The sequence below is a fragment of the Castanea sativa genome, chromosome 9 (assembly GCF_040712315.1).
Source record: "Castanea sativa cultivar Marrone di Chiusa Pesio chromosome 9, ASM4071231v1".
In the NCBI taxonomy this organism is placed as follows: Eukaryota; Viridiplantae; Streptophyta; class Magnoliopsida; order Fagales; family Fagaceae; genus Castanea; species Castanea sativa.
The window spans coordinates 3945141-3967222 of record NC_134021.1 but is presented as its reverse complement, the minus strand read 5'-3'; the positions used below and the strand labels follow the sequence as shown (position 1 = coordinate 3967222).

Sequence of the window (22082 nt, the reverse complement as noted above, 5' to 3'; positions counted from 1 at the left end):
ATTACTGCCATTACTGGAGCGGAAGCATACTATCTGAAAGACCTAGATGAGAGACCACTTCCCCGGCCTTGGAATGTTCACAATTTGAAGAAGTTTTACCACTAACCGTTGGTACATAGAAACTTGGGTTGAGTACAATGTAATATGTGAACAATGTCTATGCGGGTAAACGTATCCATGCTCTTGGTTTTATCATTATTAATTTCTCGATTATCAAATAACGAAAACATGTTCCTGATTTGACTCTATTCACCGAACAGGTTGAAACCTCATATTAATTCTTTCTAAGGACAGAAAACCTATTCCCGATTCGACTCTATTGACCAAACAGGTGGAAACCTTATATTAATTCTATCTAAGGACAGAAACCTATTCCCCTTTCGACTCTATTCACCGAACAGGTGAAAACCTTATATTAATTCTTTTTTAGAACAGAAACATGTTCCCGATTCGACTCTATTCCCCAAATAGGTGGAAACCTTATATTAATTCTTTTTAAGGATAGAAACTTGTTCCCGGTTTGACTCTATTCACCGAGCAGGTGGAAACCTTATACCAATTTTCTCTAAGGATAGAAGCATGTTCCCAGTTTGACTCTATTCACTGAACATGTGGAAACCTTATATCAACTTTTTCTAAGCTCTGACACCCGCTCCCAGTTTGGTCTCATTCACTGGATAGTTAAAAACCTTACATCTATCCACTAACCGAAGCATGTGATCGGTTATGTTCAACCCCCCGAACAGGTAGAAAATGCTTATTTTCACCAAACAGATGACCTGACCCCTACCAAACTCAAGGTATCTATGCTCAGTCAAGGTGAATTTTAACTTAGCATCACAATTATTGTAAATGAACAAATAGAAGATTATTGTAAATGAACGAATAGAATATAAGATGAAATAAGGCAATCGCAACACAAAAATTATTTATAAGAATGGCCAAGATTGATGTCCTGATACCATGTCATAACAGCTAAGTAAATTAAAATTAAGTTTGGAACCAATGTTCTGTCGCCACATCCTGGCGACAATGGGCAAAATCCAAATATAATGAAACAAAAAATTAAAAAGGAAATAAAGTTAAAAGTTTTTCATGTTGGGGCAGTAAGGTCAGTCTCCATGTTGGTTTGTTCGGCTCATCTTCGATAGGCTGAATGGCAGAGTGGGTCAAGACTTGGGTTTCCTCGGCATGCTGGGCACCAAACCCTAGGGGTGGTAGTGGATCAGTTCGCAGCGCGGTATCAAAGTTACTGGTCACTTCAAGATCGAATGACTCCACATAGGAATCAATTTCTTGCACCAGCTTCTTCATGCTCGGGGTGTCCTCGTCTTCAGCACAGAAAGGATTTTAAGTGGGGGGAAGAGACTCTGGGAAAGGAATATGCTCGAGATTCCTCATTGGAGAGTCGTTTGGCACCCCCAAAGCCTAAACGGTAGCCATCCACCCTTCCTCGAACTCGTGCTTCTGAAGGGCAATTCGCCCACCTTCGCCTTGCGCCTAAGTTCTGATGCTAGTTGTCACAGGAATGAGCTCATTTTCGAGCTTGAAGGTGGTCTGCCAACCCACTTTTGGCCGAGAAGAGGACGCCACATTGGACCCGACCTGCACAATTTGCCAAGCGTCACCAGTAAGCTCCCGGATTGTAATCTCTCCAGACACCTAGGGAGGTGGAGTCTTCGTGGGAGCATCACCCAAGACCCTAGCTGGTTGTTTGGCATTGCGCTGCCTTTTTCGAGAGCAGCCAGGAGGTGTAGGAGGGGGAGTAGGGCTTCTCCTTTAGGGTTGTTGTTGTTGCGCTGCTAGACGACTGTTGAGCAGAAAATGGATGATAGTCATTGTTCGTCGGACCACCATTTCGTCCTCACCATGGTCGGCTTCCGCTTCCGAAGAATTTGCCGACTTGGCTGCTGCTGGCTCGACTGTCTAAACTGGGGCTTGGTGCTCTTCAACGGGTATGTGAACTTTACGGCTTTAAGAGACAATGTCTGTCGAAGCGTCCTTTGTAGTTACCAGTGACTCCACGCTAGTAAACCGAGGGTCGAAATCCCGAGCTTCACCAACAGCTAACTTGGGAGGAAGAAGATTGGAGTGTCACACATCTATGTACGACAACAAAGGACTATCCACTAGTAAGGCTTGTCCGAAAGGCTACCAAGTGGAGTAAACTAGAGTGCAGCCGAGTATAAGGTGGGACGCTCGGAGCTTCCCGTCAGAATTTAAAAATATCTCTTACCGGAGCACGAAATTCAAGTCTCTTACATGCACAACTCTAATGTCCAATTAAAACCTTTTGCCGTCTGCATCAAAATAATACAAAAACTGGTTAGTGCCTGTTTAAGCAAAACGATCATAAGTAAAACACAATTAAAAACAATTAAAAGTGCTCGGTATAGACTAACATCACGCAGCGAAAGTGGGCAGGTGAGCTCGTCGGCAAGCCAATTGCCGCTCACCCGAACATATTCCCTCGCTAAATTTCTGTTAGAATCGGGAAGGCATGATATGAGTTGTACCCGTACATTCCTAGCCTTTAAGTAATAGTTAGATCTAATGTTGCCACACAAACTATACATAAAGTTAATGTCGTGGTAGTTTAACTGTAACCCGTATATCCGATTTAATCTACTAACAAAACTTACGACTCGGTAAAAATTGGGAGGAAGTTGATTAGGGCATAAACCATAAAACCTAAGGGTACTAACTATGAGAGGGTCCACGGGAAACCTTACCCCTCCCTCTAAAATGGCCATCAAAGGGAAGAACGCTGTGTTAGAACCTAAACGTTGTTGGAGAGCGATGTTGCCCTCATGACAATAAGCCACATCCATATCTCTAGAGAATGTTAAAGACTGCTCTAAAGTTAGCCAAAGAAGCCTCAATATAAAGAAGATGCAAATATCCCATTCTTAACTCTAGAGTGAGAGAAAGATTGTAAAAGAAAACGAAAGAGTAGAAGAACTTACTGTAGGCTCTAGGAATTAATGATCTTGGTTGAAGAATCTATGCACAGGAGAGGTATGCTCGACAGAGAGAAAGTTAAAGAGAGGAAGTAAAAATGGTATGAAGAGTCAAAAGGAACTATTTATAGTGATGGAGCATTTAATGAGGAAGAGAGCGGGAAATGCTTTTATAATTCCTTTTCGTAACTCCCGCACCGCGTGGCCTTGGTTTATGAACCATCAAGCCATGATTATGGTAAGATGTGACAGCCTGGCAAAACACCCCTTCTGAGAGGCCATAAATAACCGTCTTATTCATTTAATGGTGGACGGTTCAACTTCCCGAGGAACCTTTTGCACCTACTGGGTTGTCCTTGATTCGTTCCCCTTGAGCCCGAATCAAGGGGAGGCTATTGTATGGGATGAGATCCTCGGCTCATTGGGCCTTGAGCCTTAGCCCGGACACTACCTTGGGCCATAACCGAGCCCAACTCACACAGTAGGCCTAACATATTTTAAATACTCAGTGGACAAGCCCACACCAGCCAATTATGACCTGATCGGGAGTGTGCCTCTAAGTGACCCATGTCCTCGACAGCTCAGTATTGACTTGGGGAATATCGTTGCCAAACAATTTTTTAAGGCGAGATCCAATTTCAATGCCACTATCACTGCTTCCAACGGAGCATATTCATCGTCAAGAATAATCAAATTGGACCCCACCCACACGAGTGGGACTAGTGGCTAATCATGAGAATTCCACCAACCTCAGGCTATAATAGAAGGGGGAGAGTAGAGAAAGGGGCTTGGAAATTCTAAAGAAAAAATGGAGAGTTGAAGAGAAAGGTATTACCATTATGAGGGAGAGTAACTTAGAGGAGAAAGAAAGGAGTTCGAGAGAACTACAGGGGTTTGTTGGGTTGGTTGGCGAGGAGCTACCCTCAGTAGGAAACGCTTAATCCACAATACAAATAAATTGTGAGCCCAGTTCTAGGCCTAGTCCACTAAGCTACGAAATTTTATTGCATAAAAAAGTAACAAAACTCCAATTATTAGAAAGTAATTCGTACCCTACATAAAATTAACAAGCATAACTTGTGTATTGAGAAGTGTTATATTCATAATATTTTTACAACAAATTTTAGGCAGTAGATTGTTACTAGTTTTAATCTAAATCAACTACTAAAATTACGTTGTTGACTATCCAAAAGTAACAACCTGTTACTTCAAATTTGTTATAAAAATGTTTTTGGACAAAAATTCTCTTTTATCTAATAGATTGATCATTCATCGAAGGAGCATGAAGAATCTGTCAAAGTAGGATGAAATGCTCTCAAGTACAGAACATTAATGCCCTCCCCAACTAAGATCAGCTCACCTAGACCATTCGATTGAATGTAGTGCAATTTTTTTGTGATTAGATGTCTCCTACATTGTCTACCAAACCAGTGGGTCCTAGTAGGATCCCATTCCCCACAACAAGCAATCCCATATGGAAAAAGAGTCCAATTAATATATGCCCCAAGGCATACATTAATTATCCATTTTAGGAAACGTTTCATGGAAAATTGAAAAAAAATTTCAATGATTTTCTGGTTATAACTTTTTTATTTTTTCATAAAAAGTTTTCTAAAGTAGTTTACTAATGTATGCCCTAAAGGCATACATTAATAAAACCCAAGAAAAAAAATCCAGCTATGTATTGTACACACACTACAAAGGGGCAGATTGGGCACAACGTTCAAAGTGGCAGACGGTCAATATTGTCATCCAAATTACCAAGTAATGAACGACATGCATGCATATTATGTTCTCTTTTTTTCTTTGGTTAGTAGTAAAAGTATTCATATACATCCTAATTGTGCCAAAGTCATTCATATTTTTTTCTTTTTCTTTTCCTATTTTGACTTTCTAAATATGATTGGCCTCTAATATAAGATAGAACTTAGAAGTTATTCGATCACTAAATTGAGGGCATTTCACAATGCCTCATCAATTTTATCACAGCTATAGGTCACCCTAACAAGCAAAAAGCCCTAGTGACATGCTTTCACTCGGGGGCAACTAGTAAAAATTTGGGTCCCTTAAGGTGACAAATATATAAACAAAAAACGCTCTAAAGTCCAACCCTTTAGGCCCAAGAAAGTAAAAGAAATAGTCCCTTATTGTCATATTAAATCTTGAATTCGTTAGTGTTAATAGTCATTTTTGCAACAAATTTTACGTTTCCGCAAGACAACTAAGCCCAATTGCTTAACGGGCTCAATCCATGTATCTTATCTATTTTATTTTGTTTTGTCGCTTAGCCCAAGCCCATGCAAACAATTGGAAAAGAGTTGAGTGGTTTGGAGGGTTTGGGTTAGTTCCTATCAACATGAGCCCAGTCCATACATGCCATCAAGCGGGCTGGGGATGCTGGAGGTACCTAAGGCCCATGAAGCAAGTCCAGTACCTGAAATTTCCACCCCGGAAATGGCTCCATGTTCTGGCTAACTATGCCTCTAATTTTCGGCCTAGCTCCATTTTCCACAAAAGCATAGCTAACTCTAAAAAAACTAAATAGCCTAGCCCACTCAACCACCCAAATGTAGTTTCTAAGGGCTAGCAAAGACTAGAAGTAGTAGTCACCAAGAGCAAACAATTTTGTTTCCAAAATTATGTAAAAAGCAATTAATCTCTTTCCTAATTGTTAAATATTAGCATTGATACACCATGTTGAATATGCTATTATGGATGCGGAAGTAAAAGCATAAAGTATAGAACACAATAACACAAGAGGATTACGTGGTTCAGCCTAACGGCCTACATCCACGGAGGAAATCCTAAAGGGCTACATCAATAATATATTAGAGTGTAGAACAAATTCTGTGTTACAATGAACCATAACAAGTGTATATATAGTAGACTAAACCCTAAGCTAATAGACTTCTAGTACAAGTAGGAAACTTGGCTTGCACACAAAGTAGAATTAGGCTTGGGCTTATGCTAATGGCTAATATATCTCTAACACCCCCTCTCAAACTCAAGATGGAAAATTGATGAAATCTTGATATTTGATTAGGTTGAAAAGATCCCTTGAATGAAGTTTGGCTCTATGACGATGGCTTGAGAAAGGCAATGGTCTTGCAGTATTGATGCGACTTTTAACGGTGACATGACTATACCGGAGAATTTTGACGGCAGCAGTGGAAAACCAAAGAAGATGAACGTAGCGAAGAAACACCGAGGAAGACAAAGATTGCTCTTAATACATCGTAAGGATAGAAAACCATGGCCATAGGAAGGCGGCTCGGATACCATGTTAAATATTAGCATTGATACACCATGTTGAATATGCTATTATGGATGCGGAAGCAAAAGCATAAAGTATAGAACACAATAACACAAGAGGATTACGTGGTTCAGCCTAACAGCCTACATCCACGGAGGAAACCCTAAAGGGCTACATCAATAATATATTAGAGTGTAGAATAAATTCTGTATTACAATGAACCATAACAAGTGTATATATAGTAGACTAAACCCTAAGCTAATAGACTTCTAGTATAAGTAGGAACTTGGCTTGCACACAAAGTAGAATTAGGCTTGGGCTTATGCTAATGGCTAATATATCTCTAACACTAATTAAGCATAAAGCAAAATACACCAAATCATAGAAATAGCACTTGAAATATCCAAAGCCTTTCTCCCAACTAAAAAATTTGGTCATAAGCATCTCCCAAAATTTAATATAAATATTCATCATCAACCCACAAAAGGGAACCACGTTTTCCCACAAACCTGAAACTTCAATAAATGCCCAATCAATTAGCAAGTATTCTTATGATTCCAAAGCCTGGAGGTGGAAGTACTAGTACAGGGGAACTTTTTCTCTTTTCCTCAAGACCTCTCTCAATTTTCTTTTCTCGCTAACTGTGGGTCGAAATTTTAACCTTATATATTTCTTCTACTTGTTTTAGTTTATTTTGATTTCTTTTTCCACAAAACACCATTAGCCTTTATTGTGAATTTTGAGCTTGACTCTCCGCTAACAAACAAATCTAGCAAACCCAAAGGGAGTTTTGAGCTTATTCTACAACTTCGGTCTTTGTCACAATACCTTCCCGACACTTAAGTATCAGGAGAAAAAAAAAAACAAAAAAACAAAATCGAATCTTGAAATCACTAATGTTATTAAAGAAGCAACTAATTATTAATTGACGATGATGTGATAAGCCAGTAACCATACCACTCGAGTTAATAACTTGACTTCTCTGCAATGGGTCACTTTCACGTGGCAAATGGAAAAAATTTTAGCCAATGCCAAAGCCCAAGTAAAGAAAACATTTTTTTAAGCATGCAATGAGAAGTGCTTAAATGTTATTGGAAGCCAAAAAACTCATTTTTCTATATTGCATCATGGTATAGTACCATTGAGTGATTGGAAGCAATTTGGAACATGCATGGGCTTATTGTCGCTGCGTTATCTTGTCCTATACCGACCTATATGGGGTTTTCCACTTTTTAACAGATGGAATGCAATTTTCAAACCTTCATATGACCAATTCATCATGATCTTACTTTGGTGGAAGGATGGTAAAAGATAATAAAAATCCCAATATTATTTACGTCAAATGAATTAAAAAAAATATTGGTTTTTTGAAACACATTTATCTACTCATTAATTAGTCACCAAGCCATTTTATGATATGATCATCATAATTTGTAAATGGAGCAAAGCATGAAAAAATAATTACCATTTAAGAACAAGAAGTTTTCAAAGATTCAAGACTAAATTATACATGAAAAATATCACTAATGTTTATTCGTTATTAACAAAATATAAATGAAAGTAAAGATACAATATTTTTTCTTAATGCTTTTCAACTTAATTATATATCTAGATGTTATTCGACATTCTTGTAAATGTTTAAAAATTATTTATAACTAATTTTGTACTAAATTTTTAGCAATTTCCTCAAACTCTTATGTTAGAGAGAATACCCAAAATTCTCTTATATAAACAAAATTGTGTTGTTATATTCTACCTACCACCTAATTATAAACCTAAAAAATAGAAGATAAGAATCAAATTTAGATAAGAACGAACACACATAAATACGTAGCTTCGAGATTCGGGAAAAAAAATTATGATTTATAATAATGAGAGAAAAATATAACTTATTAAAGTGATTGAAGTCTTTAATGTGGTAGCATCACTGGAGTTTGGTATCTATTAACTTTTTTTTCTTTTTTTCTTTTTGCCTTTTTGCTTATAGAGTATTATAAATTATAATCAAGTTAAGTATTCTTCTCGCAATTCATGCTCATACGGAGAATTTGAGAGAGTTTTCCTTGATAAGTTGTGCTAATAATATAATTCAAACGATCAATCATTAGATTGTAAAGTTTTTAATTAGAGATAATTGTTGATATTGTTATATTATCTCAAACTTTATACTTCACTAAGCTAAATATTGTAACAAAGACATTTCTTTACTAACAATACGATTTCCTTCTTTTATTTTGGACAATACTTTTGTTTATATAATCAATTTCATAAATAAATAAAGGTTGAACTTCATGAATCAATGTATATATTGAATTTCATGGTTAGTTCAATTAAAGTCCTCATTCACTATTATTGTTTTTCTCATTAACATCACACAAAAAGGGAGTATATTAGTTGTTTTAAAAAGTCTTCCTCTCTCTACCCTATTTGTGGATTTTTCAGTTTTCACCGCTCTCTTCATGGATCTTGAGTTGGCCTTGTGGGGTTGTGTGTCTCTCTCGTTAGTGATAGTCCAGATCCATGTTAATTTCTTTGATTTTTTGTTTCTTGATTTGTTTTGATGCTTTTCCTGTTTTTGATGTGGTTTTAATTCTAATATTTGTAATTTTCTCTGAGAGTTTTGTTCTCTCTCAACATATATTGATGTTATCTTTTCTTTTTCTACATTTTTATTGTAACAATAAAATTTATTGTTATTATAATTTATCTATAAAAAAAAAGTCTTTTCTATACTCTATTGTTCTGTCTTTTCTTAAAGAGTAAGCTACATAATTGTATTGCGTAAAAAAGTAACGAAAGTTATGATACAGAAACACCAATTATTAGAAAGTAATTCATACCCTATGTAAATACAACAAGCATAATTTGTCTAATTAATAAAGTTATGATTATAATACTTTTATAGCAAATTTTGGTTGACAAATTATTATTGATTTTAATATAAACCTAATATTAAAAGTACTTTCTTAACTATATGTAAATAACATCTTACTTTAAATTTTAAATTTGTTATGAAAATATGGTAAATAAATATAGCCATTTTTTATGCAATAGAATGATCATTGATCGAAAAAGCAGGAAGAATCTGTCAAAGTATGGTGAAATGCTCTCTCAAGTACAGAACATGAATGCCCTCCCCAACTCAGATCAGCTCACCTGGACCGTCCGATTGAACCCACTACAGTTTTTGTGATTAGATGTCTCCTACATTGTTCACCAAACCTTGGGTCCTAGCAGTACCCTTAAGTCCCCTCAACAGGCAAATCCTATAAGGAAAAAAGTGTCCAGCAATATACTGTATACACACACTAGTCCTCTCTCTCTCTCTCTCTCTCTCTCTCTATTATCATAGGTCCAAAGCAGCAATCATCATTATTCATACACAAACAAACCAAACTCGTAACTTGCAAAACCCTCAAACCCACGCACAAAACAAAATTCTCTCTAGGGTGTGCGGCCTCATCATTCCAATGTGCTCACGTGGAACCAACGAGAAATCTGACGTGGCAGGTGTACTGTGTTTTTTTAATAAAATAAGGGAGTCTTTTAATGCGGCTCATCGACTCTACGTGACAATAATGAATAATACCGTTAAGTAACAATAATGAATAATATCACACAAATCTTATAGAGATTATCGCTCAAACCCGCTCAAGTGCTAGAAAAAACATTCGGCGAAAATGGCAAATTAGCCATAACTTTCCAACTATATAGTTAGTAGATACTGTTACCAAACTATATTTTTTACGAACATCTTGAGTCTAAGAGACTCGATTTTGGGCCTAAAGATCGAGTCTTTGAGGGTCGATTTTCATAATCTACTCACGTCTGATGTGACATTTTTTCCATGTGGCGTTTACCTAGAAATTGAGTCTCTAAAACTCGATTTATAAGCCAAAAAAAATTTAAGTCATCAGAGAACTTCTCATCTCATCAGAGAAGAAAGACAGAGAGAAAAAAAAAATCGTAGAAAGAGAGAGAAAAAAGAAAAGAAAAGAAAAGAAAGAAAGAAAAAAAACAGATCGCCGTGGGCCGTGTGTGGGAGGGTGGGTTTCAAGTCGGCATGGGGCGTGGGTGGCTTCAAGTCGGCGTGGGGTGTGGGTGGCCGTTGGTACTTATGGCTAGCCATGGGTCGGGTTCAGATCGTCGTCGAAGATCAAGATCAGAGTGGGTGGGCGTCGGTGATCGTGGGTGAGTTTTTTTTTTTTTTTCTCTATCTTTCTTCTCTGGTGGCGGATTTGGTCTGTTTGGGTTTGGTGTTGTTGGATTTTAGGTGGTGGTGGTGGTGGCTACTGTGCTGTGGGTGTGTTTTTTTTTTTTTTTTCCAATCTGTTTGGGTTTGGTGCTGTTGGATTTTAGGTGGTGGTGGTGGTGGTCGCTGCTGTGCTGTGGGTGTGTTTTTATTTTTATTTTTTCTCTATCTTTCTTCTCTGATTTTGAGATTTTGACGAGAAGGTGTAAAGGGGATTTTAAAACATTATAAATTGAGTCTTAGAGATTCGATTTTCAAGTGGACGCCACGTAGAAAAAATGCCACATCAAATAGATTAGACTATAAAAATCGACACTCAAAGACTCGATTTATAGGCTCAAGATTGAGTTTTTTAAACTCGAGATGTTAGTAAAAAATATAATTTATAAACAGTAACGACAAATTATATTGTCTGAAAATTATTGTTAATTTTCTATTTTTGACTAAAAACTCCTACCAAGGAGGTTCACGTAACATGACAGGCGTACCGTGTAGATACATAGAAGTGCCGACTACCTAGCTAGGCGTAGTATTGGATTTTTGGTGCACTCTACACCGAGCTTTGTTGACTAAAGTCACGTGTAAATGATACCGTTTAACTCTACTTCTCTGATTAACGCTTGCCCCTTAGTTGTCGGTTTCGGTAAAACATACCCTCACACTCACTTGAACTCCGTGTCAACACGCTCCTGTCAGGAATAAATAAATAAGTTTAGGAACACCATTTAAATTAATCTTCAATTTATAGCTTAGGTATTAAAATTAATAAATTAATCTTTTAATTTCCAAAAAATAATCAATTAAATATTTTTTTTAAGTAACAGAAGAAATTGTATAAAAAAAATTGACAAAGGAAATTATGAGGATTTGATCAAAATAAGAAATTAGACCACGGTTCATTTAAGTGCTAACAAACACAGGTTTAATATATAATGATGTAAATAAACAAACAACTCAAGAAAAATAAAAAGACTTGTTTATATTTTTTTTTGATTTAGCATAAAATTCAAACTCAAGTCCAATTTTAGGGTCTATTATAAAACAAGCTAAGCTCACATATATTAATATTTTTCATGTGCAAGCTAGTGAGTATGAGGATTGATTTAGTATAAATAATGTAATATGTTTATACGTTTACATGTACGACTAAAAATGCTTCTATAGTCTTGAAATTGAGTTGTATAAGTTTGTAAATAAGCTCATAAATATCATATTATTATTTGTAATTTTATCGATAATATAAATAATCGATTCTAATACATGGTTGGTGAATCTAATTTTTATAAGTCCATAAACAAAATCATTCTATCTAATTAACTGTCATGATATATTTGAGCTATAATTTAGTTATTAGTTATTTACTTAGTGTGTGAAAGAACAAAAATAAATAAATAAAAATATCTTGATGCTTACTATATATGGAAATAAACTAAGTTAATCAATTAACATGGAGCAACCTTAATTACTTGTTCAATAAGAAAATGAACTAAGTTTTACCATATAATTTAGTTTGGTGATGAACTTAAGCTTGGTTAGTGTTTGAAATAAAATTAAATAAATAATCTTGAACTTGTAATACTGAACACGACTCGTATGTAGTCTTATTAATATAGCTTAAAGGTTTAATTTTTTTTCAGAACCTCAAGGTTTAATTTATTGATTTTTTAAATTACAAGGTTTATTGTCTTACACCCTTAATAAAAATGGTGTCATTGGTAGACTCATATGAAAACAATGTTGTACTAATCATAATAGATCACTTCCACAAGTTGTGTCCCAAACATTTTTCTTTTAACAACTGTTTAAAAATAATAACCCTAAAAGATCTAGAATAAGAGGCTTTAAATAATGTTTTTAACTGGAAATATAAACTGGATTTAGAGGACATTAGTTTGATATTTGCAGAAAACCACCAGCTAATTACCACTTTTAAATTTTAAAAATATAAAATTTAAGCTCAGAAAAAACAAAAAAAAAAAATTTTATACATGTCCATTGTCCTTTTTCTCCCATTTTTTAAGTTTTTTTTTTTTTTAGAAGAAATTTTTTAAGTTTAATGACGACAAATGACCAGTCGCCTAATCAATTATATCAGTTAGGTAAATTGGCTTGTTTTGAATTAAATACATACGATTGATGCTTGAGGAGAAAAATGCTTAAATTCAAATCTTTTGACATGGTCAATGCGAAGTCCAAATCAATTAGCTAATGAAATCTGAGTTAGGCCAGTTAAAAAAAAAAAAAGAGTAAATTTTAGACTATATATTGAATATCTATAATGTAATAAGTGAAACCTTAAGATGCAAAATAATAATAATAAATAGTTCAAAAAAAAATTATAATAAATCACAAATATCAAATAATGATGACCGAATTGGGATTTCAAAGTGCCTCAATATATTTAGTTGATCAGATCAAATCAGATTTGTATATATATACTATAGTCTATATAGTTGGTAACCCATGTAATGCATGAAAAAGTTTCAATGAAGTATAATTTGTTCTCTCTCCTTTAGATATAATAGTTGATTCTCAATATATATATATATATAGAGGGTGTCAAGTGGTCGCAGAGATGGGTATGCTAGTACTTCAACAGTACCTAAACAGAAGAATATATAATCAACAAATATTTAGACATTTTGCAGCACAGAGAAAAGGGACCACTCAATTAGATATCAAGCTTACCATTTCCAGTTGTCAAGAAGAACATCTCCCCTGTCATGTTCCACGCAATCTCATTTACCTGGGAAAAGAAGTGGACTACTCAAGGAGCAATTGATATATGAGAGAAATTATCATAAATGGAATATAAAGACATCCCAGCGATTAGATAGTTGCATGTATATATACGGTATAGTTAACAGCTCTCCAGATAAGGTCAAATGTATTTACAACTATAGACCAGTCAGAATATTAAATTGGTGAGCTAATATTAGATCTAATTTTTAATATACTCTACATTGTAAAGTAAAGTTGAGCAATGATATAATTTTTATGGCTCCCAGAAGGTAAAGTCAGGTAAACAGATTAATTATGTGGCTGATCAGAAATGAGATTGCTAATGTGAAAAGTGGTATAAATCAAGTTGAAGCATTATGTGGACTGCAGGCAAGGCCAAAAAGAAATATGACCATAACCAGATCTGGATGGCGATGTTTATAGCAAAACATATTTCAGTGTGAAAACATATATATGGACATTCCTAGCTTTCAGTTAGACATAGCACCTCTACTATCCCTCAAAAACCAATTCTCACACACACACACACACACACACACACACATATATATATATATATATGGGCTCATCCAATGTGTTCACTTGTAATGCTATTGGTACTTTGATGCATCCGAAATCAAGTTATGACTAAATTCTCTGAAAGATCAATTACATTTTACACTACCCCATAATATTAAAATCAACATTGAAGTATCCAATTTCTTTTTTTTTTTTTGGAAGAAAGTATCCAAAGTTAAGTTATAATTTCTTACAATACCTCAACAAGAGATATTATATGGTGCCACCTAGATAGGATTTTCCTTACTGGCCACCATAATTTGCATATATATATATATGTGTGTGTGTGTGTATGCAAGTACTTCCTACTTTATATATAATTAGATTAATAACATAGTTCTTCTTAAAAAAACAAAGATTAATGACATAGTCTATTCTCTATTGGCTGGTTGATAAGAAGAAATCACTCAAGTTTTGCTCCCTATTTTAAAAAAAAAAATCCACAAAATAGAAAAATATAGCAAAAATTTATACTAAACATATTTCCAAACTTGGTTACATGCAATTATTTCTTAAGATGGCTTATTTTTAGAGAATTGATATTTTTTTTTTCAGTAAAAAAAAAAACCACCAAAAGTATTCATATGTGTGACTATTTGTTTTTTGTTTTATGAAAATAATCCTCCAATAAAGTTTTCTTTCAAAATAGTTTGAAAAACCTTGCTTTATCTCATTATGTCACATTTTGAATACGACACTACCATCTTATTATCTCACTTTAAATATATTTATAAATAATTTAGATATTTTTGGTATGTGTCAGTGATGGGATTGATGAACTCAACTTCTTCAGACGAAGTCATCCAAACCAACGAGGTAACATTGACAGACAATCCAACCAGGTGCCACTGACGATATAAGCCACGTTACTGACGGAGGAAAAGAAGCCATTCAATGCGGTCAAAATAAATGCCCCAGACGGTTACAGGAACAACTGGACGGACCGTAGGAAGAGTTTTGTTTTTCACCCACTCGAAAAATTTAGGTCAAGTCCAGGTCAAACACAAACCCGACTCGTGGACACCTTTAATTATACACTACATTTCATCAATTATTATTTCTTTATCAATCTTTTATTACTCTCTCAGATCATCTATCTTTATATATATGAGTAAAGAAGTATTAAAAAATAAATTTGCATGTGCATAGTAACCATATATATTTATATAGTTACTATAGCTCACATTTTATTTTACAGAAACTTACATAGATTGATGTGGATAACTTTTAAATTTAGATGTGCATAATTTACCTCTTATGCTATTATAGATCGAGTGACAAATGTGATTACTCTTATAAAACTATATATTCATTAGATCAAGACACTAATCGATTTTCGGTGTAAGCAGAGATTGAATTTCAAATCTCTTATTCAACCATCAAAAACTTTCTCAATTAAGTTAACTAAAACTCACTCTTATGCTATTATAGATTGAGTGACAAATATGATTACTTTCATAAAACCATATTTAGAATTAGAAGTTCTCAAGTCTAACTCTATTCTATTGTGACTAATAAAAGATTAAAACCATTTTATTTAATCCAAGATAATAGGTAGTACTGTAGTAGTAGCAGGTAAAGCAAAAAAATCCAAAAGAGCGTGAAGTATACGTGACATTGCAACCACGTGCAAGCAAAGCAAAAGTACCCCCGGTATAGTAATACTAATTCGTAAAAGGATATGTGAACTGAAGGTAGGAAAATAAAAAAGGTTTCTTTATCACCGAAAAAAAAAATAACCGTTATGAAAGAATACGTGTCGCTCTTCCTATCCACTGTCTTTTTCAACTCTCCTTTGGATTCTCTCTCTCTCTCATTGTGTATTCTTTGTTTCTTTGCTCCGCTTGTTCTGTTTTTTGGCAAAGAACCCAATCCACTCCCATCTCTCTCTCTCTCTCTCATTCTCTCTCTCTCTTTCTAGTACAGTCTGTATACAAAGCTCGTGATTCAATCTTCTTTGTGTCTTCCAAACTCCTCTCTCAAACACCACTAATCCGAACCCCACTAAGGCCAAAGCAAGAGCCTTTAACTTTGTGTAATGGCCATTCACTAAAAAAACCGAGCAATGTTGAGACTTTCCTGCAAATTTTCAGGCATTGTCTTTTTTATCTTTATTATACTTTCGCTTTGCTATTTCAACATTCCCATTACCAACGCCTCCACTGAGTTCGACTTCGGGACCTTAGCTATAAGCAGCCTAAAGCTCCTTGGCGATGCCCACATGAACAATGGGAGCGTAAGGCTCACTGGCGACCTCCCCGTTCCCAACTCCGGCGCCGGCAAGGTCCTCTACAGTTCGCCGGTGAAGTTCCGGGAACCTGGGACGCACTTCCCGGCGAGCTTCTCGACTTTCTTCACCTTCTCCGTCACGAACTTGAACCCGTCCTCGATCGGCGGCGGGCTCGCTTTTGTAATCTCGCCGGACGACGATACGGTCGGCGATGCAGGTGGGTTCCTCGGGCTCGTCAACGAGACGGGCTCGCCGGCGGGGTTCTTGGCGGTCGAGTTCGATACCCTTATGGACGTTGAGTTCAAAGACATTAATGGAAACCACGTGGGGTTGGATCTGAACAGCATGGTCTCGGCGCAGGTCGCAGATTTGGACGCCATGGATATCGATCTTAAGAGTGGCGACGCGGTTAACGCGTGGATCGAGTACGACGGGTCGTCTGGAGTGTTCAACATAACGGTTTCGTACTCGAATCTGAAACCGAAGGAGCCTCTTTTGTCGTTCACTCTGGACTTGGATCAGTACGTGAATGACTTAATGTACGTTGGGTTTTCAGGGTCGACTCAAGGGAGCACAGAGATTCACAGTATTCAGTGGTGGAGTTTTAGTTCTTCGTTTGATTCGGCTTCTGATTCATCAGGGTCTTTGCCACCGCCAGCTCCAACGACTAGTTTCATGAATACAACGGCTACTGTGAGGTCACCACCGCCTTCAATAGCTCCATCTAAGTCTGATTCAGAATCGAGTACTACTACTTCACAGAAAAACAGTAAGTCTTCTTCTTGTCATAACCAGCTCTGTAAACAAGGCCCAGGAGCTGTGGCTGGAGTGGTCACTGCTGGGGCTTTCGTTTTAGCTCTATTTGCAGGTGCTTTTATCTGGTTTTACTCTAAGAAGGTCAAGCATGTGAGGAATCCTGATTCGGTTGCTACGGACATTATCAAAACGCCAAGGGAATTCAGTTATAAACAGATCAAGTCAGCGACTAAGTGCTTTAATGCCAACAGAATTATTGGTCATGGTGCATTTGGGACTGTTTACAAGGGTATATTGCCGGAGACTGGTGACATTATTGCAGTGAAGAGATGCAGTCATAATGGTCAGGGGAAGAATGAATTTTTATCTGAATTGTCTATAATTGGAACTCTTAGGCATCGAAATCTTGTTCGGCTTCAAGGTTGGTGCCATGAGAAGGGTGAAATTTTGTTAGTCTATGACTTAATGCCTAATGGGAGCCTTGATAAAGCTTTGTTTGAAGCTAGAATGCCTTTGCCGTGGCCTTATAGGCGAAAAATATTATTTGGGGTGGCCTCTGCTCTTGCGTATTTGCATCAAGAATGTGAAAATCAGGTGATTCATAGAGATGTAAAGACTAGTAACATAATGCTGGATGAGGGGTTCAATGCCCGGTTAGGAGATTTCGGATTGGCGAGGCAAATTGAGCATGATAAATCTCCTGATGCAACAGTGGCAGCTGGAACAATGGGGTATTTGGCTCCTGAGTATTTGCTAACTGGGAGAGCTACAGAGAAAACTGATGTGTTTAGCTATGGAGCTGTGGTTCTTGAAGTGGCCAGTGGAAGAAGACCGATTGAAAAGGATGTTTCTACTGCTGGGAAAGTTGGAGTTTGTAGCAACTTGGTTGAATGGGTTTGGAGTTTACATAGAGAAGGGAGGTTGTTATCTGCAGCTGATGCAAGACTTGGGGGTGAATTTGATGAGGGAGAAATGTTGAGGGTCCTAATGGTTGGATTGGCTTGCTCTCATCCTGACCCATTGGCTAGACCCACAATGAGAGGGGTGGTCCAAATGCTTGTGGGTGAGGCTGAAGTTCCCATTGTCCCAAGAGCAAAGCCTTCTATGAGTTTTAGCACTTCACACCTCTTGTTGAGCTTGCAAGACAGTGTCTCTGACTGTAATGCAATGATTAACATCTCCACCTCCTCATCAGAGAACGATTTCAATGGTATTGATTTAGTATGATCACAAAGTTCATAACCTCTAAGGGTCTGTTTATTGGTTCGTATAGTATATGTATTCATTTGTTTATGTATATTTAATAACACCCATGACATGCACTGTATAAGCAAGCAAAAAGTTCAGTGGGCTTGGGGAGGTCCAATTTTGGTTATGAGTGATAATATGTATAATCCATCATACAATTAGAGTGGCTATTAAAGAGTGGTAGAAAAAGAGGCAAACAAAATTGGTTATGGTGGATGTCATTTTCGTCCTTTCATTGGATGGGTTTCTTTGTGGAGAGAGAGAGAGAGAGAGAGAGAGATGGGCAATGGTTGCTTTCTGAAGGAATCCATTAGTCAAAAATAGACACTATAGTTTGAGTAGAGATTTGGTAAAGCATAGTGTCAAAAGGAGTGCATATTTATTAGTCACTTTTCTGAGAAGTCTTTTATAATTGTGGCTGGTGCGGATAATGTGACAATAATATGATATTGAGTGCACAAATTCTTCTTTCATAACTATCTTGGTTTCTTATTTAATTCCCACCTTTTTTCAAGGATGTTATATTATCTCTTCCAACAATTTTATTAAGAACACAAGTTAAGGTAGATTTAATATACTCTTATTTCATAGTACCCATTAATGAGAGTTTTTTTTTTTTTTTTAAGTGTCAATCATTCTTAATTGGAGTGAGCACCCCAAACAAGCACCAATCACAAGAATCTTGACTTATATATTTTGTTTCTTTTGGGAAAAATTAAAGACAGGAAAAAGAAGAGAATCGAATTTAAAACAGCTTTGCTCGAAAGGAAAACTAGTAGGCAATTGAATGGTTATCCTTGTAGAAAAAGTCTTGGCATAAAGTCCTAGCTTAAAGGTTTTAGCTAAAGCATATTAGAGAACAGCAGCCAAAAACTATGTCAAACTAGCTCAACCAGCAAATTCGACCGACGTTTAGTACTAATCATTGGATATTTCTGGACCGAAAAGACTTTCATTTGCACAATATCTGCAAAAAGATGTAAAGTTCATATTAGAGTGGTTGGTTGGCGACTTGGCGTATAATGTAACAATGTAGTAATGGACAATTCACGCTGAAATTTCCACCTTGCACATTATTGCTACCAGTTTCCTAGTCTTATGGCCCAGATCCAGCACACCATGTCGGTCTCTAGTAAATCGAATGGCCCTATAATTCTGCTATGTTTTTAATTCATTGTCTAAAGGTGACTCTGGTTATAGAAATTATTCTGTACACTGCTATAAAAAAATTAAAAAAAATTATATCGTATCAAAATCCAATAAACGAGAGACATATGTGCAAAAATAACTACCCACTAACACATATCTTTCAATTTTTAGCAGGTTAGTAGTTTTTTGATGATATATCTCACACTTATTAGATTTTAATACTGCTAACATAGTATCAATTAATACCAAATACCTTCTTGAGTTATACACATCTAACCTTTTTACATAAAAGTAGTAGGGTGAATTGAATAACTTTAACTTTGCCTCTTGCCTTTCAAATGCATTCATTAAAAGGTGCAAACAAAATTTTCTTATATGGTTGTAGACTTGTAGTACTAGTACCTCATTGTCTGTTCAGTTGGGAGTCTTGGGACCCGGAAATTTATACGTGTAATCTGCATTTGTATAAAGAATTCCAACTACAATGATAGATTATTTTTAGCTCTCATTGATGTACAATAGTTGTCTTGTTGAGGTTGTGGCTTTTAATAGAACCCTGCCAAAAAATTCTAATCATGTGGTAATGCTATAGTTGGATTAAACAGTTGCATTATTTTTATCCATATCCAATCAGAGAGCCCAAAATCTTAGACATAGTGAAGCGTGACAGTTACTCTCCTATATATACAACGCATAAGCACGTTTAACCCCAGAATATTGTCTTGAATCTCTTGATTTAACCCACAAAAAATAATTGTCTGCTACGAAAATTTTAAATTACATGTTGGTAACAGATTAGGTACACAAGGATGCAATGATATTGTTGGATAATATAATGGATTCATAACCATATGGCAAGCTTGTTTTGGACGGTGCCAGTGAAATGTGTAGCTGCGAATTTAATTGCTAACTTTTTTTTTTTTTTTTTTTTTTTGAGAATGAATATTGCACTTGTATTAAAAATCAAGGAGGGTTGACATCAGCCAGAACTATGTCATGGATGTCTAGTGGTACATCTTTCATCCAGACATTTAAATTTCTTGAAAGAATTGCCCTTCTAGCAAGTGAGTGGGCGACTTTATTTCCTGTCCGACCTACATGACTAAGATTGATACTAGAAAACAAAGGAAGTAAAGCTTTGACATCCTGTATCAAATGACCATGTAAGGCTAGTGAGGGACCATTATTTACGAGATCCTTGTAGACAATCTCCGAGTCGCCTTCCAAGATAACTTTATTAAAACCAACTTCAAGGGCGAATTCTACTGCTCTCCTCGCTGCCATTGCTTCAACCTGTGCTACTATTGTGGGGAGCTGAACTTGCCGAGACATTGATGCCATGACTTCCCCGTCTGAGTTCCGGATAATGACATCAATCCTTGCTCTTCCTTGCTCCGCAAAAACCGCTCCATCATAATTTACTTTGTAAAGATTCCTATCTGGTGGCTTCCATCTGGTGTGTTTTCGGTGCTACAGCTTCAGAGTTGCTGGATGAAGATCTTGGAACTCCCTTTTTCTCTCCTTTGCCAACGGTAAAATCTGATCTATTGGGCATATACTTTCCTTGAGACGTAACTAATTCCGTCGATTCCACACAGCCCAACTCGTGAAAGCCAAGAGAGCTACATCCTTTTTTTCCGAGAAGGCATGACTAGAAACTTCTTTCACACTTCTCCCCTGCAAAATAAATAACCAAGGCCATTCCGAGCTCCAATGTACCTGCACATCAGAACAAAAAAACATGGCATGTGAGCAATCTTCATCCCTGGCCTTGCAGATATCACAGAGGCCATCAGGGATTATTTTCCTCCTTTGCAAGTTTCGCCTGGTGGGCAAGGCCTCCTTACAAGCACGCCAAACAAAATTTTTAATTTTGCTAGGGACTTCTAAGCTCCACAGTTTTTTCCAGAAGGCAGAATCCTAGACTGGTGCATGTGAATTTTCTGCATTCTCCTGCAGAAATCTATAACCCGATTTAACCGAGTATTGGCCTGATGGGTTGAACGACCATATTAATGTGTCAGCTTGGCTAGATGCGCTTAATGGAATGCTCTTAATCACCTCAGCTTCAGCTGTGTTGAAAACATGATCGATAACTTCATCTCTCCAACTCCTTGTAACTGGATTTATGAGCACTTCAACACTGGAATTTTCTTGACCCCAAATTACTAGAGTGGTGACTCTTGCTGCATTCCTAGACGGCAACCAATTATCAACCCAAATTCGGATCTGTTTCCCATCTCCCACCCTCCATAAAGCTCTCTTGTTTATGACGTCTCGACCTTTCAAGATGCTTTTCCAAGCATATGATGTAGATGGGACTTCTTTAGCCTCAAGAATAGTCCCATTTGGGAAGAATCTAACCTTGAAGACTCTATAAAAGAGGGAGTTATCATCATGTAGCAACCGCCAAGCCAATTTAGCTAACATAGCCTCATTAAACAGCACAAGATCTTTGAACCCCAATCCTCCTTGAGTTTTATGTTGGCACAAGTCATCCCACTTTACCCAATGCACTTTCCTCCTATCTCCCTTTTGTCCCCACCAAAACTTGCGTACAAGAGACTCAATTTCATGGCACAACATGGTTGGGAGTTTGAAACAACTCATGGCATAAGTAGGAATGGCTTGTAGTACCGCTTTGATGAGCACTTCTCTTCTGGCTTAAGATAGTAGCCTCCCTTCCCACCCTTGTAATTTCTTCCACACTCTTTGCTTCAAATGATCAAAACTAGCTCTTTTATTTCTTCCCACCAAGGCTGGTAATACAAGATACTCTTCATATTGCCTCAAGGTCGAAACTCCAAGTGCATTCATGATCTGATTTTGCACTTCCATTGAGGTGGACTTGCTAAAAAATAGAAAAGTCTTATCCCTATTCAGCTTCTGCCCCGAAACTCATTCATATGAAGAGAGAATTTCTAACACCTTTTG

General features: G+C 36.6%; 3 protein-coding genes across 3 annotated transcripts; 1 reads left to right on the top strand and 2 right to left on the bottom strand.

Moving 5' to 3' along the window:
* Positions 1–15626: 15626 nt before the first annotated feature.
* Positions 15627–18204, top strand: LOC142610784 (L-type lectin-domain containing receptor kinase VIII.1-like). Its single transcript, XM_075782722.1, has one exon. It carries the CDS (start codon positions 15831–15833, stop codon positions 17976–17978), a length of 2148 nt encoding a protein of 715 aa, XP_075638837.1. The 5' UTR covers positions 15627–15830; the 3' UTR covers positions 17979–18204.
* Positions 18205–20111: 1907 nt separating this feature from the next.
* On the bottom strand, positions 20112–20941 carry LOC142610500 (uncharacterized). The gene is made up of 2 exons (XM_075782312.1): positions 20868–20941; positions 20112–20601 (listed from the first exon to the last, which is right to left on the bottom strand). Exons 1-2 carry the CDS (start codon positions 20939–20941, stop codon positions 20112–20114), a joined length of 564 nt encoding a protein of 187 aa, XP_075638427.1.
* Positions 20942–21068: 127 nt separating this feature from the next.
* LOC142610499 (putative mitochondrial protein AtMg00310) lies at positions 21069–21734 on the bottom strand. The gene has a single exon (XM_075782311.1). It carries the CDS (start codon positions 21732–21734, stop codon positions 21069–21071), a length of 666 nt encoding a protein of 221 aa, XP_075638426.1.
* Positions 21735–22082: the final 348 nt, after the last annotated feature.

Coding starts and splice junctions, on each gene's coding strand:
- LOC142610784 (XM_075782722.1), top strand. CDS start 15,831: ATGTTGAGACTTTCCTGCAAATTTTCAGGCATTGTCTTTTTTATCTTT.
- LOC142610500 (XM_075782312.1), bottom strand. CDS start 20,941: ATGGCCTCTGTGATATCTGCAAGGCCAGGGATGAAGATTGCTCACATG. Junction 20,602..20,867: donor TTTTTTGTTCTGATGTGCAG/GTACATTGGAGC, acceptor AAAACACACCAG/ATGGAAGCCACCAGATAGGA.
- LOC142610499 (XM_075782311.1), bottom strand. CDS start 21,734: ATGTTGTGCCATGAAATTGAGTCTCTTGTACGCAAGTTTTGGTGGGGA.